This window comes from Gossypium hirsutum, chromosome D11 (assembly GCF_007990345.1).
Source record: "Gossypium hirsutum isolate 1008001.06 chromosome D11, Gossypium_hirsutum_v2.1, whole genome shotgun sequence".
In the NCBI taxonomy this organism is placed as follows: domain Eukaryota; kingdom Viridiplantae; phylum Streptophyta; class Magnoliopsida; order Malvales; family Malvaceae; genus Gossypium; species Gossypium hirsutum.
Genome location: NC_053447.1, coordinates 7,474,650 through 7,494,017, shown reverse-complemented (window position 1 = coordinate 7,494,017; position 19,368 = coordinate 7,474,650). Strand labels below are relative to the sequence as shown.

Genomic DNA, 19,368 nt, shown 5'->3' with positions numbered 1-19,368 from the left:
ACTCTTTTACTATTAGGTCCCAAACATTCACTTTCTATTCAATTCTTTCAATAAAATCAGCATATGAACAATTTAAAGCTCTAATTCCATGCTAAATCATCATATACTTCCAGCATGTATTCGTAGCAACTTTCAAATTCTTTCATAGAATCAAAAACTAATGAATTCAACAAGTGGGCCTAGTTGTAAAAGTCCCAAAAACACAAAAATTTCAAGAAATAATCAAGAATTGAACTTACCTGCAGTAAAAATATGAAGAACCAGCTTGAAGAAACCCTTCTATGGTGTTTTAGCTGATGAGAATGCAGAAAAATAAAGAGAAATCTAGATAATTCCACTTTGGTCCTAACTTTATTAAGCAAATTTTGCAATATTCCAATTTTAACCTTAATTCTCCTGACTTTCTTGCTGATTTCATGCCTTTGCCGTCCAGCCCAAATAGACCTTGGGTCTATTTTCCTTTTAAGTCCTCTTCCTTTTATCATTTAAGCTATTTAATCATTTCCTATAATTTTGCATTTGTTACAATTTAGTCCTTTTTGTTCAATTAATTATCGGAACTTTAAAATTTCTTGACGAAACTTTAATACTAACTTTTTAACACTCCATAAATATTTATAAAAATATTTATGGCTCGGTTTAAAATCTCTGATGTCTCAATACCTCGTTTTCGATTCTAATTATTTTAATATTTATTTCTAGTGCACTATTTACTATTTAAAATTTTTTCCTAACTTCACATTTAACTTATACTACTAAATTAATAATATTTTCTACTCATTTGTCAAATTTAGTGATCTCGAATCACCGTTCGGACACCTTTGAAAATTCAGGCCATTACATTTTTCCTCGTCGGATTTGTGGTCCCGAAACCACTGTTCCGACTAGAACCAAAATCGGGCTATTACATATGTCTGTAGATATGTTCATGGTGTACATTTCGATGATGTGTAAATCGAAATGGCAGATCACGATACATAAAACTCTATATAAAACCATGAGGAAGAGACCTATGACATCTTTTGTGAAGTCTGTCGAGACAGTAAACATGAGATTCTATATGATGCATGTATGATGTGTTCTGTTTGGCCTGTGTGGCGTGATCTGTCAAGAATGTTTGGTAAGATTTGAACGTTTGTCTTTATAGGAAAATATGAATAAATTGTGTTAGTTCTGTAATAAGTATGGCTAAGATAATGTATAGAGATACTCAGGGTTAAGAGTTGAATAAAATATGTAATTTAATTGAATAAGTCTTAAGGGTTTTCGTGAAAAGAGACATGTATCTGTATATGTTAAAAAGGGTATCCATCGGGATGATTTGTGGGTGTATTTGTAATTATGGGAGATTTAAGAAATTATTAAATGATTTGATTTGTATTATGTGAGGGTTGAATCCGAGTTATGTGAAATCCACTACGTTTGAGTTGTATCTTATTTTCTTCTAAAATTATTCAGAATCTGAGTTAGTGTTATCTCGAGTTTGTAGGATTTGGAAATAAAATGATATGGAATTCATCTGAATGGTCTATGCAGTACTTTATCAGTATGGGTATGTGTGGTATTGAATCAGGGTATTTCTGAGTGAGAATCTGATGGTATTTAGTTCTATGTAAGTATTCGCCAAACATATATGTATCCGCTCGTGATAAATGTTAATGAACCATTGTTTTGAGATAAGTATATATGTTAAGGCATGGTTTGTTGGAACTGGACTTCGAAAGTATGTTCAGTTGAGAAATTAATATGTGACAAAAAGAATTATGAAATATTTGGAAGGATCTTCAATTAGTTAGATAAGGAAAATGTGAGTATGACAAGAGCATGCCAGTTGGCGTATAAGGGTTTGATAAAACAGTTGGCGTACAGAGGAATGGTTGGAGCACTGTAGTTCAAATAAGAATTCAAAGTATTCATCAATATATTGTTGTAATAAAGCTCACTAAGTATGTTTGTACTTAAAAGGTTGTTTTTTTTTCAGGTAATTGGGAAAAGACTTCGCCTAGAGAGACAACGCCAGTATTATGCTAAGGTGGTGGCAGTGTGGACTATAATGCATACAACAAAAAAGTGGTCTAGTATGGGGATACATCTTTTGTGTCTGTCTTTAGTAATAAACTTCTTTATTGTAAAGATTTGTATCAAGCTTGATATAACAATTTACTTTTAAATACTTTATTTTTAGATGATAAATTTTTCAGTTAAAATGCTTGTCGAAACTTTTTTTTTTGAAAAAAACAAAAATTTTAGGTTGTCGACTTTAAAAAATAAAAATTGGGAGTCGCCACCAATCTTTTATTAAGGTGTGATTGGGTCACCTAAAAATGACTTTGGTCTACAAATTTTAGAAAAACGGGTCCGGGAGTCGGTTACGTATGAGGAAGGATTAGCACATTCATTACGCCCAAAAATTGGTACCTAGTTAATTAATTAATGTCTTAATGTCGAAAATTTGAAAATCGTAATCCTTAGCAAAAACTTAAAATGTTACGTATTAAGACCCTTATCATTTCAGAGAAATAAAATACCACACCCAATACGTTAAGGCACGACATTCTAATTTTCCCCAAAAATGAATTAGGGCAAAATACTAGTGCAATAAAAAATGTAAAAGAATATCCATTTATTCAAGATTTAAGAAATCGCGGCCCAATACGTTAGGGCACAATTCCTCTAAAATCCCAAACTCGGAATATTTTCTTTATTATTTTTTAAAAAAAATATTCATTTCGAGAAATCAATGCGTCACATCCAATACGTTAGGACACAACGTGTTGAATTCCCAATAATGAGTTCTTATTTTTTTTATTAAAGAGGAATCCTCGATTGTTAGATTTTCAAAAAAATCGGAACCCAATACGTTAGGGCTCAATTTCCTTGAGAAATCCTAAATACGAGTATTACCTCTATTTTGAAGCGTTTTATTTTAAAATTAAATAAGAGATAGGGTAATGTTATGTTGAATATGTGAATGAATGCCCCTTAAACAAATATCAATAATAAATACAACAATTTCATAGAAATAATATGAATAAACAAATAAATAAACAAAATAATGACATGCAAAATATCAAATAAATAGGCAAGATAATAATAAAAATATGCAAACATAAATTAATAAGCGAATAAAAAGATATACATGTACACATAAAAAAATACATAAGTTTTAAACAATTAATGTAATATTAAAATTAATTAAATAAATTAAACATGTGTATATAAAATATAAGTATGCTAAAATTTTAGTATAAAAAAACATAAATACATGCTTAAATATACATATAAAAAAAATAATTGCATATGAGAATTATAAAATAAAAATTAAAAGAATACAATTGCATTATCAAAAATATTGATTTTTAAAGAAAATATGAAAATGGACTAAATTGGATCGCCAGTAAAGATCCGGGGTAAATTCGCAAATAAATAAAGTCTGGAGGACTTAATTGAATGCTCGAATTACATAGAGGGGCTGGAAGGGCAATTTTCCCTTCTCCTCTAAACGACACCGTTCAAATTAGACCAAATTGAAATAAAAATAAATAAAAGGGTAAATTAAAAAAAATTAAAAAAAAACTTAATTAAAAAAATATTAAAAGGCGGAGGGGCTAAATAAAATAAATAAAATTCGCAGTGGTATCACCTTCTCCCTTTTTTTTAAACCGTAAATAAATAAAAAATAATCAAAAGAAAAAAAATAGTAAGCCACCTTTAAAAAACTGCAAATCTTTCTCTTTTTTTATTCCTCCTTTTTTTTTTACAATGAAGGGAGATGTCTCTATTTATAGTTGAGCCTCCCCAAATCCAACGGTACAGATCAATTACATCAACAGCTGAGATTAAAGGGTATCTACAAATTAAATCTCTAATATTACAAAATCATATCTTCTAAGATTGCATATTATATCTAAGATTGCATATCATATCTAAGATTGCATATCCTTGAAGATTATGTTTCCATAAGTTTGTAGATGGACCTTCAACCTTGTCAAGTAATGGGCAATTCCGATCGGGCCAAATGATATTACTTTGAGTTTTTTTTTGTGAGCCCGGGCTAAAATTGGGTATTACAATGCTAAATGAAAAATAAATAAGAAGTACAAAATTGTAAAAGAAAATTTGTTAAATATCAAATATTGTGTAGTAATACTCGATGTTCGAATCCGACGAATCGGATTGAGTCAAGGCGTTACAAAGCCAAACATAAATAATGAGAGTCAATTTCTTGTTCAATCAATACGAAAAATATTTCACATGTACTTTAAATAAAGTAAACTAAATATATTCATGAATTGATAAATTAATTCTAAATTTCAAATATTAATTTATTTAGCAATTTCTGCTTCTAAATTTGTTCATTCAATGCTAACGTAACCCTAGAAAATATGATAATATTTTTTCTATTTGTTTAATTGTTTTTTAATTATAAAAATGATATTGGAAAAACAAAGAAAGCACTCTATTCTTAGTCTTTGAAAATGTTGGGTAGGGGTGAGCAAAACTCGATTCGACTCGATAAAATTGAAAAAAAATTCGAATTTCGAGTTAAACGAATCGAGTTATTCAAGTTAATCGAGTTATTCGAATCAACTCGAATTTTTTTTCGAATTTTTTTTCGAATCGAGTTGAGTTTTCGAATTCGAATAACTCGAATAATTCGAATATCAAACTATAATATTATACATTTTTACCTCAAACTCCCAAACCTTTTTACTTTTCCCTCAAAACTTTTACTCCTTCCCACTTTCCCCCAAAACTTTTACTCCCCTCCCCTCCCCTCCCAACCCCTCAATCTACCCAAAATCCATTTCCCATCAAAATTTTACTCTCCCATTTATTTTTTTCTCAAAATTTTACTCCTCAAAACCCTCAAAATCTTTTATTTTCCGCCAAAATTTTTACTCCCTCCCACTTTTCCCCTAAAACTTTTATTCCCTTCCCATCTCATCTCTCATCTATCCCAAACTCTCCCCCCTCCAATTTTTTTTTAATATTTTCCCTCCAAAATTTTACTTCCCCTATTTACTTTCTCTCAAACTTTTATTCCCCAAAACTTTTTATTTTTCCCCTAAACTTTTACTTCTCACCATTTACTCTCAAATAAAAAATCAAAATTATCCAAAAAAATCACTAAACATAAATAGTAATAATTTTATTTATATCTACTATTTATATTATTAAATTAAATTTCACATTTTATATTATTTATATTATTAAATTGTTTAGTCATATTGAATATTTATATTAAAATTGAATTATTAATTATGCCATAAAATATTCGTGTTAAAATTTTATATTGGTATCAATTTCACATTTTATTTTTAAAATAACTTTTATTAAAAAATCATAGTTTTACATTTAATATATTTTTTAATTCTAAAATACATAGTGACAAGAATCTGAAGATAATTGAAACAACTAAGCAAGCAAAGAAGCTAACCAATATATAAAAAATTAATAAATAAATTATGAAGTGATGAAAGTTAATAAAAATTTTGATTAAGGTGGACAAATTTTATTACGATGGGTGACAATGGTTACAAGGACCCAAAATTATTTTTTAAAATTTAACTCGAACAAATATATTCGGTTCGATTCGATTTGAATTCCATCTCACTCGACTCGATTCGAGAAAACTTCAAATAAAGTTAGGATGATAAAATGAGATTTGAAAACTCGATTAACTCGAAAATTTTCGATTCGATTCGATCGAATGCTCACCCCTAATGTTGGGTAGGAAAATGTAATCTTATAAACAAACAAAAGATAAAATAAATAAGTCACTGTTATTTTAATTATTAAAATTATATTGATTAATATAATAAATAAAAAGATATTTTATTTTAAAATTTAGATTTCGCTCGTAATGTTAAATAATTTAAGAAAAGAGTTATAATGAAATAACTTCTTATATTATGATATCTTAACACTATTCAATAACGTGAGATTATTGAATGATTGAAATATTGACAATCCAAAAATTAAAATTTCATTTCAGAACATTACATCATGAGGTTAGGTTACAAGCCATTGAGGCTTCTAGGAATAGCAAATGATATAGCTCAAGGGCAGGGGCACCTCATCTACCTCCGGTGACTACGTCAAACTTCATTCAACACTGTTTCTACTTAAAGCGTATGTTGTATAAACATTGTCGATTTGTTTAAGCTGGCTTAACTACATGCTGTCCACTTGTATAACTGATCATCCTCCCATAATTAATTCATTGCATTCATATTCCATTTCTCTCTTCTTCTTCTTCTTTTTATGTACATCTATTCGAATTGAGATTTGAGACATCGAAAGACTCTGCTGGAAGGCAGTTGCAAGGAAAAGGTTAGAACCATAAGCCATTTTGGTATGATTTATGTGGAATGTGCCTCATATTTATTAAACATGTTGTAAGCATTTTAAATGAGAATTGACGAGTAATCGAAGAAGGCTCAAAATAGGTCCGATGCCGGGACAACATGACAAACTCCCAACTTAAGGCAGCGGAGGCATTGTGACGAACATGCATGGGATGTCACGACGACGCGACGTATTCTCCACATAAGCTGCCGCGTTTAGACTTCAAACAAAACTTTTTCTTCTTGTTGAACTTTGATTATTCTAGAGATATTTTAGTATGATTAGAACTTTAAATTAAGTCTATTTAAACAGCTATTGTATGTCTGTTTTGATATGTTAATTAGAAAGAGCTTTTCTTTGAGGACTAAAAGATGCAGTTATAGATGAATTTTGATGAGAGTTTTCGTAGTAACTATGGAGAGAATTTTGTACTCTTTTCAGGTTTGCTCTATGAGGGTTTGTACGTTTAGTGCATTTAGGTTTATTTTCTTCATATTGTACTCTCGTTTGTTTACTTATTTAGTGAAAAGTCGAAGACTCTTTCACCCGTAATTTTTCCTTTTTTAATGGTTTTCTACGCAAATATTTGTGTATGTGGTCTTATCTACTTTTATTATCCGTTGTTTATATGGGTTGATACCTAAACGTTTATTTGGATGCAATTGCATAGTGTTCACTTAACAATTTATTTAGCACTTCCCTGAACTCATTTTCTTCGGACAGAGAAGGTTCAGGTTTCACGTGGTATGGATATATTTAAAGTGTGGAATTGCTAGGTACAATGAACGGAGCCGGTTAGTAGATGAAACCCTTGGTCGAACAAGAAGTAAGGACCTGGTTTTAAGTCCGACATCGGTGAAATGCACGAACATGAAGGCCCCCGTCTATATGAAGATTGATCATCGTCCTGTATGTCACTGCTCTATTCTCATCACTCAATTTGAATACGAAGCAACGGAGAAGAACAGCTGAGAAAATCTTCATCTGTCTATAGGCAAAGTCCTTACCCAGACACACTCGAGGCCCTGCCTGTTAATCGAAAACAAAGGTCAGCCGTAAAATCACGCCAGTGAAACAATATTCAGGAATTTTCATACCTGGAAAGCTGTAAACTTGAAAGGGCTTTCTGATCGGAACATGCCGTTCTTGTCGAGCCATCTCTCGGGTCTGAACTCCTCTGCATCATCACCCCAAATGAACTTCATTCTACCCATTGCATAAGGTTGATAAACAATCAAATCATCTTTCCTCACACTAAAACCATCTGGCAGAGTATCATCAGAGAAACATATCTTTCCATCCTGCAATTGAAGTGATTCACAAATAAATTTTTCTATAAAAGAGTTAAGGAAATTTCAGTAAGAGAATTCAAGATTCATGGCAAATTTCCTTACCATAGGAACTGCCGGGTAGAGCCTTATAGTTTCAGTTATAGCTGCATGAAGATAGTGCATTTTTTCTAAAGCCTCTTCTCTCAGGCTAGCAGCGAATTCATCAACATCTTTAACCTCCATTGATTTTGTTGCTTCCTTCACTTCCACGGCAACCTTTTCTTGAACATCAGGATGTTTGCAAAGCATGTATATAAACCACGACAGAGTGGACGCTGTTGTGTCTTTTCCAGCACCTGTGAAGTTAATAATTGTATCTCTCAAGTATTTTGGGTCAGTGTCCTTCACTTGGAGGTATCTAGTTAAAATGTCTTCCTTTTTTATCTGCAGAATCCCATAGAAATACAGATCAATCAGAATTCTACTTCAACTCTTCATATAAAAAGCTCAAGTAGCTCTATTTTTTACTTACTACAGCCGAATCGTCCTTGGAGTCGCGTAGTTGCTCAATCTTGTTATGGATCAGCTTATACACAAAATTATCAACCACTTTTATATTTCTCTTTAATGCAGCTTCCGATCCGATGTTAAGATATCTTTTGATCTTCCAAAAGAGATCGACGTATCGGTAAACGACCAAAACACTTGCATTATCAAAAGCAGTTGCAAACTCCTTGCCTTCTACATTGGATCCACGCATGCTGTCTAGTTCAACCCCGAATGCAACTTTGAATATTGAATCCAAAGTCGATTTCAAAAACAAGTCCTGCAGAACATTGCGTTATGTAACAGTTTTGATTTTATATATCACCCAAACATTTCCATTAGGTGAACTTACTTGCATATCCATTGTGTCATTGGAAATAGCTGCCTCAGACACTATATTGGCAAGTCGTGCCACATTTTTCCGAAAGACAACACTGCTGAAATCTCTCAACACCTTTGTTGAGAATTCATAGCTTGATGCCTTCCTCTGTTGACGCCATTTATCCCCATCCACTGTGAAAATTCCCTCACCAAAAAAATCCCTTAGCAGGCTGTGATTATACTCACCCTGCACACCAATTGAAAAACCAGAAACCTGTCATTTAAAACACCACTCTGCCCCTCTTGGGTACCCATATTATTATCAAAAGCCATTTCATTATACCAATTACTCATCAAATTGAAACCATAACTGACATTATTAATACTGACTAGATTAAAAAGCTTTTTCCCCATCTAAATCTGTGTATTCCTAAATTCAAGCCAACAAATTATTCTGCGTGTTTTGGATGGGCAGGGAAAGACCTTGCCATAATTATCGAAGTTGGTTTTGAGTATATATTCAACGTTGGCAGGTTCCGAGGTATGAATCTCACTCCTGTAAGGAGAAAGCAGCCTGTAGGTCCGATACTTGGCTGCAAGATCAGCCATATAATGATGCAATCTATTAAAGTTGAGTAGCAGGTTAATAATCGTGCCGGCAACGGGGTGGTACTTGTTCTTTGTCTGTTTTTGTTTCAGTTTCGCAGTGAAGAAGGTGAGGGAGATTAGGGAGAGGAGCAGAACCAAAGCTGTAAAGGTAAATGAGTAGGAGAAATCCATGGGGATGGAACAAGATGAGGGAAGCACTTCCCATAAATGTTCTCTTTTATGCTTCTTCAAGGACAGTATGTTTGAGGCTCACACTATCATTACTAATTTTATTATTTCACGGCGGATATTATTGAAGCTAATTTCTTGTTTTTTGTCTCATTTGGTTATGTCTACGATAACTTGCAACTGTCGTGACAGATTGATTGTCTGTGTCCAACACTCAAATTCTTTTGGGTTTTTTTATTGGTAAACTAAGTTTATCTCTTCATCATTTAATTTAGAAATAGTTATTGAATTATTTAAAAAAAGTTATTTAAGTTACTGAACCATTTAAAATTTTTTATATAAGTCATTGGGTTTTTAAGTTTTTTCTTTTCTAAATTTGACTATCGATTTTCAAGCGACGATTCAATAATCAATACAGTGGATCAATACCCATCAATGAGTGAAGAACATATCTTAGATCTAAGTCAATCTGACACTCAATGTCAAAGATTGGAGAAGAAAATTGTTTGAATTTTGATTTGCAAATTCGTGACATTCAAAACTATTTCATAAAAAAATTTAATTGTAGAAGAGAAAAAGAATAAGAGCTTTCAATTAGTGCACGCGGTGCAAAGAGTGGTCATACAATAGCAATTTTAACAACTCATTAACTTAAATGAAAACTTTCGAATAACTCAGTGACCATTTTGAAAATTTTTGGAGTGATCAAAATGTAAATTTACTAATAGTTTAGTGACCTTAAGTGTAGCTTACCCCTTTTTTTTCATTTCAGGCATTTTGAAAGGGTAAACTACAAAGTTGGTCACTTAACTTTCATAAACTTTCATTTAGAGCATTGAAAAAAAAAAGTTTGCATTTTAGGCATTGTTGTTAAATATCATTTTCATTTTAGTCACTTGCCATTAATTCAATATTGTTCCCAATTTCAATAATTTTTCATTTGTTTTTATAGGAGAAACTTGAATTTTCATAGATAATTGAGTTATAGAGAAAAGCTTAGGTTCATCGTTACAACTGAGTAGCTCAATTTCTTCCAAAATAAAAATTTATTAAGGTTAAATGATTAAAATGATTGCAAAATAATATTGAATTAACAACGAGTAACCACAATGAAAATAGTTTTTAGCAACAACATCTAAAATATAAACTTCTTTTTTATGCCCAAAATAAAAATTTATGAAAGTTTGGTAAGTAACTCTAAAATGTATATTTCTATTTATAATGTTGGAACTATATATAATGCTTACAATTTTTTAAATTGAAAGATATATATATCTATAAATATTGACAATTAAATTGAAAGATATTATACATTTAAACACATTTAAACTTATAATCTGTAAATTAATGTGATAACAATGATATCTTAAACTTAGAATTTTTTTAGAATCAATTGTGAAACTTGATTTCATTACTGATTTGGATAATGAGACAAGTCTAAAACCATATATAACTTCTGATGAAATTCTCCAGCAACAATATTTAAATTCTACAAGTCTTTTCCTATTAGGTGTACTTGGTTGATAAAAAAGGAGAGAAATAAAAGGATGTTGAAAAAAAATTCAGTTCGAAATCGATTTTCTTATATAGCGCAAAATTAAAATTTTGAAAATTGAGTCTGTTTGTGATATTTATAACAATAAACCTTAAACTGAATTCGTACTTGTGTTTTCGGATAGATGGACTATTTTCATTCTCGAATTCCAACCAAACGACCTTCTCCGCTATTCTCGTAGCATGAACTGCTTCGAGTGTGGACTCGAACGATTCGAATCAAAGTACAGAATTAAAAGTAGTTTTCTTTATTTAAATGTGAAAACAGAAAATCTCTTTTTAAATAGAAACTGACAGAAATTATTATTCCGGAAAATATATTTAGACTTAGTTTGGATGGGCGGTGCGTTTACTTGCGGTTAGTGTAAAAACAGCAGTGGCGGTGAGATTAGATATTGTAGCATGAGACAAAAAGTAAACTAAACGCACCACACCGCACCCAACTGCCTATCCAAACCCCACCTTAATAGTTGAGAATAAATCTCTATCTATTTTCGAACAAAGTAACAAGATCTTAAAATTGTGCAAATAGCCCTACTGGTTCAATCTATTTATAAAGGAGAAGGTAAAACTCTTGTTGAATTGTAGAAGTTTATTCAAACTTCTAGTTCATTTAGGAGTATATGGGGCAACAACCTTAGTTTTTTGAGTTATTCAAGTCAACCCGAATAAGTAACAACGTTCTACATAATCATGACGATGCTCCTTTTACTTGATCTTGTCATGGTCTCAACTTCCCCTTGGTGGTGGGTTTATTGGTTGGGGACATGGAAACTTCCCTATCTCTCGGACATATTGGATGGTCTTCTCTCTCATTGTGGCTACCAGCGACGGTTGGTGGGGTAGCTTGGTTAAGGTTTGTTTATTTTGGGATAAAGGTTGGGCCTGAGTTAAACAGGTGTATTTAATGCTTGATCTCTTGATCTCATTTGGAGCACTTGCTTATAATTTTACTTAGAGTTGTTCATAGGTTAAAGTCAGGCCAATATTTGATTTCAAAAATATTTTATATTCAAGTCTAATTTTGGGCCGGCGTGATTCATTTAAAAAGCTCATTTTATTATTAAAATATTAACAAAATATTTTTAATTGGTATTTTATATTTTTTATTAGGGATGAGCGTTTGATTAAATCGAGTGAAAAAGTTTCATGTTAACGAATCTTATTTTATCATCCTAAATTGATTTAAAATTTTTTCGAGTTGAGTCGAGTGAAATTATTCGAGTTAAAATAAAAAATTAAACATGTCAAATTAAAATATTGTTACAGCATAACTAATTTAATGTTTTAACTTTCTTTATATATATTTTTAGAATTTTTAAAAAAAATTAATAAATTTTTAAAAGCTATAATTTTTGTAGTTTTTATAAATATTTTGAATTTTTGAAAATTATTTTGAATGTTTTTGTAATTTTTGTTGAAAGAATGGCTAATTTGCGCATTTTCAAAATTGACAGGGACCAAAAGGGTATTTATACCAATATGTTATTCAAATTATTCGAGTTATTTGAATTGTAAAATTCAACTCGACTCAAACTCGAAACTCGAATTACTTATTCACGTTAACTCGGATAACTAAAATAATTCAATTCGATTAACTCGGAATTCAAATTTTTTTCGATTTTTTCGAATTGAATTTTTGTTCATCCCTATATTTTATAATTAAATTTAAATTTAAAAATATTTTTTATTATTTAATTTGAATTACAAAAATCTTTATATAAATCCAACTCCACTATCAAGTTAAGCTGACTTGAGTACCCAACTTACTGACCAAAAAACAAAGAACTTCATAAAAATTTAGTGAAAATCAGTTGTCAAACCTAATTTCACCACTCATGGGCCGTGAGATAAGACTAAAACTAGATAATTTCTAATGAAATTCTACAACGACAATATTTAAATTCCACAATTCTTCTCCCTTCCCATCCCTACAGTCTACAGACAAACAATAAATACTCATCCGCCTCCTCTTTCACTTTTTCCCAAAGAAATACATATATAAAAGATTGTATGAATACTTAATTGAAACTAAGTCATACCATTAAAAAGTAATGTTCACAGATAGAAGTCACATTGTTGGACGTCAACACAGATCTTGCACACTTGTCATTACCAATCTTGTCCTTCTATGAAGTTAAAAAAAATTTTGGATATATTTCAAATTAAATCCTATATGATATAATTTAAAATTAAAATTTTATAGAAAAGTAAAATGGTGTAAAATTTTAAAAAAATAAAGTAAAATTTAAATAAAGAGAGAGTGAATGACTTTAAAAATCTCAAAATCAAGATTTAATTTCATTAATTTGACTAAATTTTGAACAGAAAGAATTATGGTGAGAGTGAGAAATCCTAATATATACATATATAAATAATAGTAAGTAGAAAACGAGTGGCCAAATTCTGCCCATGTACACCTTAGCTGCTGCATTTTCAAGAGTATCAATCTGGGCTCAAATTTAGTTATCAGATAGCAATGATCAAAGTGTACTATTTTGCGATCTTGACCCAAGTTTCATCTTCGATATTATTAGAAAAGCAAATAAAATTTACGGAATCCAGTTCTTATGCTGTGTACACAGAACCGGAAGCAGAAACGGAAACATATTTTGAACATTTTTCAAGGATCTTTTATAATTGTTCTTGTCGTGAAATTGGTTTGAGTTGTCCTGGGAATAGCACGAAGATGAAGCCCACCTTTCATATGAAGAGTGAATGTTACTTTGTAGATTGCATCTTTCGATTCATCCGCTAGTTTGAAGTGAAAAAAATGAAGAAGTGCGATTGTGAATATCTTCATTTGTCGATAAGCAAATTCTTTGCCTAAACAAATTCGAGGACCCGCCTGTAAACAATGCAAAACCCAAATCCAAAATTATGTACTATATATATAAAGATATGTATTGAGGGAGTAGAAAGGGTTCAAACATGAAACGATATGAATTTGAAAGGCGATTCGGGTTGAAAAACTCCGTTCTTAAGCCATCTTTCCGGTCGAAAAATCTCAGCATCTTCACCCCAAATGTAACGCATTCTACCCATGGCGTAAGCCAAGTAGCTAATCTCTTCTCCTTTCTTGATTACGTGGCCATCTGGTAAAATATCATCCTCCATTGCACACCTCCCATTCTTGTAAGTACAATAAGGTTATACCAATGTTATGGGTTGAATAAAAAGTTGAACCAGGGAGAAGACATTCAAAATAATAAGATATTATATACCATTGGAGTTACAGGGTACAATCGCAAGGTCTCAGTTAATGCTGCATGAAGATATTGCATTTTTTGTAGGGTTTCATCAGTTATGGTTGCTAAGATATCGTCAGTATTAGCATGGTTTTCTCCGCTGCCGCTACAGGTGCAGTCTATCACTTCTTGTGCAACTTTTTCTTGTATCAATGGGTTCTTGCAGAGCATGTAAAAGAACCAGCACAAAGTGTTGGCAGTTGTATCTTTACCGGCAATCATGAAGCTAAAGATTATGTCCCTAAGATATTTATCACTCATCGTTTCTGGGTTCTTCTCTTTCTCCGCTAAAAACCTTGAAAGTATGTCTTCTTTAACATTCTTAAAATCGCCAAAAAAAGGAAAAAAAAAACATTTAGCAATAGTACTGTACTTTTAAAACATTTATCATTCTTAAAATCTTGAAAGTATGTCTTCTTTAACATTCTTAAAATCTCCAAAAAAAGGGAAAAAAAAACATTTAGCAATAGTACTGTACTTTTAAAACTAAATTTAGCGCAAAAAGATATGACTCACACGATCAGGGTTCAATGCTAGTTGTTTCTTCTTGGTTCTTAGAACATCGTAAATAAAATTATCAATGACTTTGATGTTTCTCTTGATGGAAGCTTCAGAGCCAAGGTTAAGAACCCTTTTCAGCTTCCACAAGGGATCAATATAGCGAAAGTAGAGCGACTGTGTTGCATCATCAAAAGCCTTAAGAAAGGTACTCCCCTCATCATCTTCATTGCTTGATAAACTCATGCAATTCAAATCTACTCCAAACCCAACTTTAGTTATGGATTCCGTAGTGTATTTCATCAACATATCCTACATACACACACAAAAAAAAAACCCGTAAAATTAACACTCAAACTTAATGTAAAAAGAAAGATTTCAAAGCATGACTCACTTGGAATTCAATTACTTGACCAGACATTGATAGCTCTGAGACTGCTGTCACCAGTTTGGAAGCATTTCGTTTGAAAACAGAGCAGCTAAAATCTCTAAGAACTTTGGCTGAGAACTCATAGCTGGCAAGCTTCCGCTGCTGCCGCCACTTATCTCCATCAACTGCAAAAATCCCTTCTCCAAAAAGGTCAGAAAATATTTCATGGGTATATTTACCCTTTCCGTAATGTTCAAAATTAGTTTTCAATATGTGCTCTACGATTCGTGTATCGGTGGTGTAGAGTTCGCTACGTCCTAAATCAAGTAACCGGTAAGTGCGCAGTTTTTTGGCAACTTGGGTTTGGTAGTCGTAGAGATAGTCGAAGTAAAAGATCTGGTCGAAAATAGTGCCCTTTACTGGGGCATATTTCGGGTCATTGATGGATTTCCCACTCAAGATTTTGATGACAAAAACAGATAGAATGAAGAAAACAAAGAAAAATGGCAAAGCTATGAAGAAGGAGATAATAGTTAGAATGCCCATTTTCTTTTAATTACCTATATACGTGACAGCCATCTACTTATACATAAATGAGTTTGGGTTTTCTTTTATTTAATAATTTCCTATTTATGCATGAATTAACTTTCATTAAATATCAATACGTAAGATAATATTCCTTCGTTGTTGAATCATAAGAAAAATCCAATCCTCCATCTACCAAGTTATTTGTCCAATTCAAATCTTATACTACATATTCCACTTTCATTACACCAATCTGGCTCTTTGGTGATTTTAAATAGTTCTTGTAAGCATTTTTTTGATTAATGTAGCTCTACTTGTAATTATTTTAACTATAATGAATTAACAACATTATTAAATATTATCTTTCTCTAAAGAGGGGAAATAATAATTAATAAATAAAGAATGAAAAAGACTTAACAACAATATTGATGTAGACCACTTTAACTCTTGTGTTTCGGTGAAAATATACAGGATAACCATAAGATTATTTGCGTCACCCAAATTACGTATGGTTTTGTTTCTATTTCATTTATTTTAATTTATACCTATTTATTATATTATAAATAAATAAATAAATATTAATTTCCTCTCTCCTCTAATTTAAAAGTTCGAAAGTAAGGTATTGACGGCTGAAAAAGTGAGACACTAATTGTTTGGTGTTGAAACCATAACTTTTAGCCATTTTTTCTATCAAATTTTATTTTAATTTATCGGTACCACCAATGTATCAGATAACACTACAAAAAATATTTTTTTCACTTTTTCAACTTTTTTTTCTTGTCAGATCTTTAAAAAAAAAGTTTATCGTTGTTGCCAATGTGTGGCATCCAAAGTTACTTTGGCAAACATCTCAATTTTGTATATAATTAATCTTTTAATATTATTTTTATTAAAAAGTCAAACAAATTAGCTGAGATTAAATATGATATTTATAGTTAATTGCACTAAATATCCCAAAAACTATGACCCCTCATTTTACATTGGTCCCTAAACTTCAAATCATTTTAATTGCATCCCTAAACTATCAAGCTTATATTAATCAGGTTCTTTTGTTACTAAAATTGTTAATTTGACTGTTAAATGATACGCTAAATCTTGTGTGACATAATTTAAAATGACAATTTTAAGAAAAATTGAATATCATAAAAATAGATGTTTTAGAAATCTTAGTTTTGAGGTTTTTCAAACTTCTACAAAAGTTTTATCGTTCACTCTTTTTTCTTTTTTTCTTTTACTTTTAAAAATTATGCGGTAACGTTCTATTTTTTTAAAGTTTTTAAAAATTCAATTATGTAAGATTTAACGTGTCATTTAACAGTTAAATTAACAATTTTAATAACGAAAGGATGCAATTAATATAGCATCGATAGTTTGGGGATTTAATTAGAACATATTGAAGTTTGAAGACCAATTTAAAATGAGGGTCATAATTTGAGGATTTTTGGTGCAATTAAATCTAAGGGCAAAATACCAAAAAAAGCCCTATTTTTTTAAAATTTACCGAAATGGGCCCGGAATTTTATTATTTACCGGAATGGGCCATTTTTTCCAAAATCGCGTCCACGTTAGCGCGATGTCAGGGGACGTGTCAGCAAATCGCGTGGATGTCAGCGCGTTTTGCTGATGTGTTAGAAAATCGCGTCCTCGTAGGCGCGATTTGTGTCCACGTAAGCAAAGCACGCTGACGTGGACGCGATTTGCTGACACGTCCCCTGGCATCGCGCTGACGTGGACGCGATTTTGGGGAAAATGGCCCATTCCAGTAAATAATAAAATACTGGGCCCATTTCGGTAAATTTTTAAAAAATAGGGCTTTTATGTGTAATTTGGCCATTTTTTTGGTATTTTGCCCCTAATAATACATATTAATGTGTTACTGTAATATGTAGCTCAAATTATGTATTGTAGTTATTGATTAAAAAAATAAATGCAACAAGTACAAAAAAGATTCAAAATTATTACCAAGATTTGAACTAAGGTACTAAGAGAAAAGAGCAAGCATCTTAACCAACTAAGCTAAACCAATTAATTGACATATTATAAAAATACTGTTATTATCTTTATTATATTACTTACGTTCTAACGATTTATCGGACTTATTCCATACACGTGTCAAATCAAAAAAATAACACAACAATTCTGTAAAAAAAATCTGGTGTTTACTTCAAATAAATAAGGAAAATAATGATTTGAATGTTTCAAAATTCAATTTTAAATCGAAAAAATCAAAATTTAGAGGCAAAAAAGGATCTTTTTCGACGAAAACTGCGGCAAAGCGCGTAGATCTCGAAAAGTTATTCGAAAACAAAAAAAAATTGTCTCAATCGGACAACCGAGCCAAAAGTTATGGCCTTTCAAAGTTTTTCAAGCTAAAAAACATAAACTGTTCATGAATTATTGCTTCCACGTCAGCAAATTGTGCTTTCGTGGACGCGATTTGTTGCTAGGTAAGTAATCGCGCTGACGTGGACGCGATTTGCTGGCACATCCCTGACATTGAGCTGACGTGGACGCGGTTTCGGGGAAAATGACCCATTTCGGTAAATAATAAAATACCGGGCCCATTTCGGTAAATTTTAAAAAAATAGGGCTTTTATGTGTAATTTGCCCATCTAACTAATCAATTTATTTAAAAAATTATAATGAATATTACATTTTAAAATAATTTATTATTCAATTTACACAATTTAGAAAATCCAAGTCTAAATTTTAGAATCTTATTCTCAAATAGGGTAACTTAATGGGTAAATTATTGAGATATTCTGCTTTTTTTTTAATTTAAATATTTAGGCTGTTTTATATATATACTAGGATATGTTGTTTTTGGGGAGAGAAGTGAAAATACGTCTTACATGACGCGTTTTTAGGAGAGAGAAATAAAAATGTGCCTTATAGGACGCATTTTCAGGGTAACGATAACTTCTCCAATGGTCACAATTCCAACGGCTACACCCAAACATTCATTTTTTTCCTATATAAATCCCTCCAAACTTCATTCTTTTCAATTCAAACTCAATTCTCAGTTCTCAATTCCCAATTCTCTCAATAATCTCATTTTAAATATTTCTCTAAATCCTATTCTGTTCGATTTTATTTTATTCCTTATAAATTGTAATCGTTTGAATGACAAGCACATCTCTGACATTCAATTACAAATGGTAAAAATATATATTAAATTATTTAATTTTAATTAATTAATTATTATGTTGTTAACAAACTTTTTATGTTTATATACTCAAGTTAAAAATCGAATTTAACATTATTAATTTTTTATGTTTATATACTCCGTCCTGTATGATGTGTTTTCATTCCTCTCTCTAAAAATGATATATCACGATAAATATTAAAAAAAAAAAGCCTAAATACTTTTTTTTTAAAAACAGCATATTTCATTAATTTACCCCTGCCATTATATTATTTTTCAAAAAAGAAAAACCATCGTCATGGCTTGATAAAACAAGGGAAACCCGTTTTTGAGTTACTAGCAAAACTCTTGTATAAGTGACAGCTGGGCTCAGTTTTTAAGTTTATTAGAGCTAATGAAATAAAAGAAGTAGACCCGTCTTGTTTCCATTCTGTCTGAATATGAGAAAGTCTTTCATCTGTAATGGCCTAATACTTATAACTATGCTTTCCAATTTAATCTCATAGATGATCTATTTTTAAAAGGGTTTATTATTACAAAATTTAATCTCAGAGGTGATCTATTTTTAAAAGGTTTATTATTACAAATACCTTGTAGGAACTAGTATAGTGAAAGGATTGTATGAAATTGTAATTCTACATAATCTTTTTGATATAATCTTTATCTAATTCCAATAAGAGAATGAAATCAGATTTTTTTTCTCCTAATTTTTAACATTTTTAGGTAGTATTTGAGTTAATATTAGAATTTAGCGATACCAAG

General features: G+C 31.0%; 2 protein-coding genes across 4 annotated transcripts; both read right to left on the bottom strand.

The window, feature by feature from the left end:
- Positions 1 to 5,966: 5,966 nt before the first annotated feature.
- LOC107911924 (cytochrome P450 704C1) lies at positions 5,967 to 9,285 on the bottom strand. 3 transcript variants are annotated; one of them, XM_041105806.1, is made up of 7 exons: positions 8,973 to 9,285; positions 8,521 to 8,736; positions 8,155 to 8,448; positions 7,746 to 8,066; positions 7,449 to 7,652; positions 7,186 to 7,380; positions 5,967 to 6,312 (listed from the first exon to the last, which is right to left on the bottom strand). In XM_041105806.1, the coding sequence occupies exons 1-6, from the start codon at positions 9,267 to 9,269 to the stop codon at positions 7,192 to 7,194; spliced, it is 1,521 nt and encodes a 506-aa protein (XP_040961740.1). In that variant the 5' UTR covers positions 9,270 to 9,285; the 3' UTR covers positions 5,967 to 6,312; positions 7,186 to 7,191. The 3 variants fall into 3 exon arrangements, with proteins under 3 accessions (XP_040961740.1, XP_040961739.1, XP_016695411.2); XM_041105805.1 differs by having other exon boundaries at positions 5,967 to 6,309; XM_016839922.2 differs by lacking the exon at positions 5,967 to 6,312 and having other exon boundaries at positions 7,019 to 7,380.
- Positions 9,286 to 13,326: 4,041 nt separating this feature from the next.
- Positions 13,327 to 15,500, bottom strand: LOC107911923 (cytochrome P450 704C1). The gene is made up of 5 exons (XM_016839921.2): positions 14,961 to 15,500; positions 14,585 to 14,878; positions 14,045 to 14,389; positions 13,752 to 13,952; positions 13,327 to 13,668 (listed from the first exon to the last, which is right to left on the bottom strand). Exons 1-5 carry the CDS (start codon positions 15,480 to 15,482, stop codon positions 13,444 to 13,446), a joined length of 1,587 nt encoding a protein of 528 aa, XP_016695410.2. The 5' UTR covers positions 15,483 to 15,500; the 3' UTR covers positions 13,327 to 13,443.
- Positions 15,501 to 19,368: the final 3,868 nt, after the last annotated feature.